General features: G+C 39.8%; 1 protein-coding gene across 2 annotated transcripts in view; it reads right to left on the bottom strand.

Annotated features, from left to right (window-relative positions):
* The window catches only part of Tmcc1 (transmembrane and coiled-coil domain family 1), a 185,370-nt gene that overhangs the window by 92,853 nt on the left and 85,461 nt on the right, over nt 1-7,056 (bottom strand). The window contains exon 1 of one of the 2 annotated variants that reach the window (XM_029478750.1): nt 4,356-5,972. The exons of the other annotated variant lie outside the window; for it this stretch is intronic. Within the exon in view, the coding sequence (XP_029334610.1) occupies nt 4,356-4,463 (108 nt within the window). The 5' untranslated portion in view covers nt 4,464-5,972. Of the gene's footprint in view, nt 1-4,355; nt 5,973-7,056 lie in introns of those variants that run through there. 2 annotated transcript variants of the gene reach the window in all.

Raw genomic sequence — 7,056 nt, forward strand, 5'->3', positions numbered from 1 at the left:
GCTGTTGATCATACTGAAGTCAAATACAAATGTAAAAAGAAGAAGAAGCTGAGCCTGATTGGGAATTTCTTATTCCCAAATAATCAATAAAAATACGCTGGAGAAAAAAGAAGAGGAGGAATAATAATAATAATCTGGAAGAGCCTCAAGAAGCTCTCATTCCGTGGAAAACAAAGGTGAATGAAAACAGTGAGGTATTTCTTGGAGGGAGCAGAGGAATTCACCTAAGGCAAGTTGATCAGAATGATTAAGTGAGCCCAGATCAATCAGAACCTCTGTAGGTCTGCTTTTTGTTAGCAATGCAAGGGAGTGAATGGAGAGGGCTAGGAAAAGTAAGCAAGCACAGAACAGCTAGAGCAGAACTCAGAGACAAGTGAACAAGAGCTCTATGTGGCTGGTGGAAACATGGACTGGAAGGCTGAAAGATAAAGCTGAAGAGGTACATGGGACTAGGTCCTAAGAACCTTTCTAGATCATGCTAGGACTTCCAATGTGATACTCAGGATCAGTCAAGAATTTCAGCACAGAAGTGCAATGATTAAATCTTTCTGAATCATTATCAACAGACACAGGAAAAGACAGGAGCTAGGAGACCAACTAGTTAGAAGGATACTAGGGCAGATGCATGGACACCTAGAAATGTGCTATTAGAGAAGTATTCAGAAAGTAGAACTGATGACCTCTGTGGGGTTAGGGTATGTGGGGGAGAAGAAACAGAAGATAATGCATAGCGTCAGTATTGAGCAACAGGGTACACACAGCAGGTGATATACAGTAAGGCACATGCTTAGCTTTCTGTCATTGTCACAAGTGCTTGAGATAATCAACTTACAAGAGCAGATCTGTCACAGTCTCAGAGGTTTTAGTCCATGGCATGGTTGTGGTGATGAAGCATATGACAGAACTAAACTGAGAGAGGGAGAGACTAGAATTTTACTATCTCCTTCAAGGGTGTGTCCCTATAATCTCAAGTCCTCAGACTAGCCTACACTATTTAAAGATCTACCACCCTCAGAAGGCCCACAGCTGGTAGCCAAGTCTCAGCATGTGCCCTTTGGTGGTTACTTTAGACTAGGACATATAACTTGGTGGGGTGGGGAGCACAACTGACTTCAGACCCAAATTAAAGCAGTCAAATACTTGGAAAGGTAGGTATAGGAAGAAAAGGGGAGGGAAAAATGAATTCAGTAGGAAAAATCCTAGAACAAATGTTAAATAGGCAACTGGCTCATCCCTTCATTTCTCACATTCAATCCACTGAGTTTCTCACAGGCCCCATAACTTCACTGTGCCTCCATTGCAAGGCATTGTTATCTCCTTCTCTGGACTTCACACTGTGGCCAGAATGCTCTTTTAAAAGTATAAATCTCATGTTATTTTCTATTTAAAACTTTAAAGGACTTCATGTATGTATGTATGTATGTATGTATGTACGTGTGTATATATGTAACTATGTCAGTAATGGAAACTGAACACAGGGGACATATACTTGGTATACAATTACTGAGTCACATCACCCTACTAAATTTTAAAATGAATCAAACTCCCTATAATTGCCTCCAAATCTATACCTCATATGGACCCTTTCTTCTCTATCAAGTCTGCTGGCTAGGGCTTATTTACATTAGGCCGTTTCTCCTCAGCTTTGTATAAAAGTTGTACCACTTTTGTTACGTCTTCTTCTCTGAACAGAAACCTCTGGTCTTTGCCCTCACATCTCATCTCTAACATTAATCTTTTATTACCCTGATCTAGGGTCTTGTAGCTTTTATCACCATCTGTAATCTCCTTTGATTAGTCACTTCAACCTACCTGAGAACAGTGACTTATGGTTTCATACCTTGTACAGATGGTACAATATTCAATTAATGTATGCTAAATGAGTTAATAAATAATAAAACAGAAATAAAGCTTAGCTCAGAAGTGTTCTCCACTGGAGACACTGATTTAGATATCTTCCATATGGAACAACAAATTGTTGCAATGATTAATGCCCATGGGAAGTACTAGGACAGAATGAAAAAAAAGAAAAAAAACCTCTGAAACAGAGGAAATTCACATGAATATTTAAAGAATGAGCATAAGGGAGGAGGGGAAAAAAAGAAAGAGCAGGAAAAAAAGAAGAAAACTAGAAAAGTATAGCAAACTCTTAGTGTCACAGAGGAGACTTCTCATTAGACAAAGCAGCTTGGCACTAAGGTGAAGCAAACATGAAGTCAGATACTAAATGCATCTTTTAGGTACCTACCATGTGCTGGAGAGAACAACACTTGGATACAAAAATTAACCAGAAAAAAATAGTGCCAAACTATTTAAGCAATGGCACAACTTGCCAGAGCAACTCTCAGTCCCAACTGCAGCCCTCCCAGCACTGAAGGATAATGCGATTTTATCCATCAACTGCTGGTTACAGTATCTACAATACAACAGACACCCGACTCACGTCCACTACTGTCAAAGCATATCCCTTTCACTGATGAGAAAATTCATACTCGGGACACATGCAGCCGTCAACAATTTCAGCATCTTCTTAGGGGAACACTTTGATCCAAGAATGCATGTTTATTCTTTTTTTAAATTGGATATTTTCTTTATTACATTTCAAATGTTATCCCCTTTCCTGGCCCCCAGCCTCCCCCCGAAGCCCCCTATCCCATTCCCCCCACCCCCGCTTCTATGATGGCGTTCCTCCACCCACCCTCACATTCCAGCCTCCCTGCCCTCAGTTACCCTCCACTGGGGCATCTATCAAGTTTTCATAGGACCAAGAACCTCTCCTCCCATTGATGCATGACAAGGCCATCCTCTGCAATGTATGCAGCTGAAGCCATGTGTACCCCTTCTTTAATGGCTTAGTCCCTGGGAGCTCTGGGGGGACTGGTAGGTTGATACTGATGTTCTTCCTGTGGGGTTGCAAATCCCCTTCAACTCCTTTGGTCCCTTCTCTAACTTCTCTATTGGGGACCCTGCCCTCAGTCCAGTGGTTGGCTGCGAGCATCCATCTCTGTGTTTGTAAGGCTCTGGCAGGGCCTCTCAGGAGACAGCCATATCAGACTCCTTGGCATGCACTTCTTGGCATCCACAATAGTTTCTGGGTTTGGTAACTGTATATGGGATGAATCCCCAGGTGGGACATCTGGGTGGCCTTTCCTTCAGTCTCTGCTCTACACTTTTTCTTCATATTTGCTCCCGTGAGTATTTTGTTCTCCTTCTAAGAAGGACTGAAGCACCCACACTATTGTCTTCCTCCTTTTTCTTTTCCTTTCTTTTCTTTTTGTTTTGTTTCGTTTCGTTTTGTTTTTTTTGAGACAGGGTTTCTCTGTGTAGCCCTGGCTGTCCTGGAACTCACTTTGTAGACCAGGCTGGCCTCGACCCCCAGCTTTGTCTTCCTTCTTCTTGAGCTTCATGTGGTCTGTGAATTGTATCTTGGTTATTTGGAGCTTTTGGGCTAATATCCACTTATCAGTGAGTGTGTTCTTTTGTGATTGGGTTACCTCACTCAGGATGATATTTTCTAGTTCTATCCATTTGCCTAAGAATTTCATGAATTCATCATTTTTAATAGCTGAGTAGTACTCCATTGTGTAAATGTACCACATTTTCTGTATCCATTCCTCTGTTGAAGGACATCTGGGTTCTTTCCAGCTCCTGGCTATTATAAATAAGGCTGCTATGAGCATAGTGGAGCATGTGTCCTTTGTTTATTCTAAGAATAATAAAATAATGGTTTTCTTTATGGGAAATCTACAGACAGATTCTACTTCAAGGCTTCCCCCAAGACTCCAGGTTGGTTTTATCAAGTGCACAAAGCCCTGAAATGATTTAAAGTGAGTCATCAGACTTACTTCAGTGCAAGCCAAAATGTATTCTTTTCTATTTCTGTGATGAAACATTACGTCCAAGAATACTCATAAAAGAAAGTTTAACTGAGCTAGTGTTTACAGAGAATTATGATTTATGATGGTGGAGTGAAGGCACAGTGATAAAAAGCATAGACAGGGACAGGCAGTGAGAGCAGGAGATGAGTTCACATTTTGATCCACAAGCAGAAGGTAGAGAATACACTGGAAATGATGTACCTCAAAGCCAGAGAAAATCCACCAACATGACTACACCTCATCTTTCACAAACAGTTCCACTAAATGGTGACCAAATATACAAACATATGAACCTTTGGGGGCCATGTTCATTCAAACCATCATAGCAAGTAAGCTCCAACTCCCAGGTCCGACTCAGAAGGCCCCCACACAGGTCTTCTCTCTTAAAACAAGATCCTTGTACTTATTCCAGAACAAGACTCCTGGACTTTCCTAAACCTGGACAGTTTAGAGGGAAATATGCAGCTGATCCCCTACCTTCCATGACTTGTAGTCCAGGCTCCAAGCAGATGCCCCCTCTTCTAATATACACTGCTTCCCACTGACTTGCTTTGATTTCTGGGATTCTGCCTGAACTTCAGACATCAACGGTCAAGGGAAATCTTCTAGCTAAAGAAAATTTATTTTTCTTGCTTCTCTTATGTTCTTCTCTAACAGACTATTAGTTCTTTTGTCTATATCATGTTGAGTAGCAGGGTTAAAGGCTTCTTCCAGGCAGACAGGCTTAGCAAGCATAAACAAGACACATCCTGCTAAGCTGAAATGTTTTAACAGCAAACTATAACATTTAGAGTCTGAAAATTCTGAGGTCATTTACTTACTATGACATATTAATAGACCAAAGTCTGCCTTTTTTTTTTTTTTTTGAGTTTGTGCTTCTCTACTGGAGATTTCTGTGTTGTACATAAAGAGGAGCTTCCATCTGTGCCCACCTTGGGGCTAGGAGGACATCAAGAACATCAAATCTCAACAATCATTATCTTTATATAAAATCGCTGGTGGTAAGTTTTCAAGAAAATCTGGAATTTTCTTCTAAATCTGTAAGATATTCTCACACCCAAGTCTCTCATGTCCTCTAAGGGGACAGCACTGCTACCAATTCAAAGACAGCATATAGCTCATAAGTATATAAAAGGAAAGAAAATGGATAAAAAGAGCATATCTTTCTCAAATGCCAGTATAAATTCTGAATATAAAACTCCATCAGGGATAGAGTGATGTCTCAGTGGCTAAATGAGCTTGCTGCTAAGCCTGACAACCTGAGTTCTATCCCCAGGATGTACAAACTAGAAGGGGAAAGCTGACTTCATGTGTGAGCACATACATGCAAATACAGACAGATAGGCTTGCACACACACACTACCACCACTCTTAGTACTTAAATTACTATAGTCCTTTAAGAGTTTCCAAGACACTTTCAAGTATGTCTGTACACTGATCTTCAAAACTAATGCTTAGGTACACATATTCCAGTTCCAACCTAGTAATTTAATACATCCACCTCTGCCAAGAAACTAAGACCCAACATAACTAACAAGAACTGGCACACCTCTGAGGATACTTAACAACCCTGTTAGGAAGCATTTCCTTTACATGGTCAAGAATTTATTATTATTTTAAACTTTTAAGCTGTCATCTCCATTACCAAATCACTTCAAGGCAACACTACACATATGTCTTAATTATATTTCTACTTCAGTATATCTTACTGCCCAATGTATTTGCATATGAGAACCATTCTCTACCCTTGACATAGGTGCATGTTCAAAATGTATCTTATTAAAGTTCTCATTTACTGCATGAGAATGCCATTAGTATTCCTATTTGGGTTTTGTAATTCATCAGAAGTATTTTATATATTATACTTGATGAGTTCAAATTTCAGAATGCATAGTGATATGTGCACAGCAACCAGTCACACAGCACTATCTGATTTAAGCCTCCTAAAACATAAGTCAATGATTATCAGGAAAATCCAACATTTACCTTCTAATAAAATACAAATGCAAAGTATTTCATTTCCAACTAAGAAGTTGAGCAGTGTATAGAGTTAACAAGGACAATTTAAATGAAAGGGACAAAAAAAACCCAAAAAACAAAAACAAGCGAGATGATGACAAAAAGAGATGCTGCATGTCTACTGCTTGGAAGCATCCACCCAATACTGACTCCCAAGCTATATACTTGAAGTTGTAATCACATAATACTGTATCATTTGCTGTATCTACAGTGTTTATCATTGAGAAGGCAAGTTTACTATATTTTTAAAAAATAGTAAAGACTAGTGAGGTGGGTGAGTGGGTAAGGATACTTGTGTCAAGTCTGAAAACAATTGTGAGTTTGAAGCTTAGGACCCACACACATGGTGGAGAAGAGAACTGACTTCCATGGTTTGCCCTATGACTTCACATATATACCTTGCCCCTATAACACACAATGTTTTTCCTTTTTCTTTTTCTTTATTTCTTTTTCTTTTTCACGGAGACATAGTTTCTCCGTGTAGCCTTGGCTGTCCTAGAACTATTTAGAGCAGGCTGTCCTACAACTCACCTGCTTCTGCCTCCTGAGCACTGGGATTAAAGGCATGTGCCACTACCGCTTAGCCACACACAAAATTTTTAATTGTAGTAAAATAAACATAACATGATTTAGTCCCACTCCGTGTGTGTGTGTGTGTGTGTGTGTGTGTGTGTGTGTGTACTACATGCACATGAGTGTGGGAGTACATATGTCTATCTAGAGGTAAGAAGAGAGAATGCCAGATTATCTTCCATCGCTCTCTATTTTATGTCCTTTCAGACAGGCTCACAGTTCTGGTTATAATGAAAGATAAGTGAACTTTCATGATCTGTCTCTCTCTGCTTCAGTGCTGGGCTGTCAGAAGCACCTAGTCAGTCATTCCTGGGTTTTAATGCATGAGCTGGAGTTCTAGCTCAGGTCTTTATGCTTGTAGAGCAAATGCTCTTAGTCACTGAGCTACTTCCCCAGCCCTTTATAAAGAATACTCATAAATGATGTTAATTAATCTATTCAGTATAGTAATAAAAGATCCCTTTTATTTTTATTGATAAGAATATATTTACAGATCCAGAAGATGTTCCAACCGGTAAGAAGGACACATGCTCCACTATGTTCATAGCAGCCTTATTTATAATAGCCAGAAGCTGGAAAGAACCCA

Source organism: Mus caroli, chromosome 6 (genome assembly GCF_900094665.2).
Source record: "Mus caroli chromosome 6, CAROLI_EIJ_v1.1, whole genome shotgun sequence".
Taxonomy (NCBI): domain Eukaryota; kingdom Metazoa; phylum Chordata; class Mammalia; order Rodentia; family Muridae; genus Mus; species Mus caroli.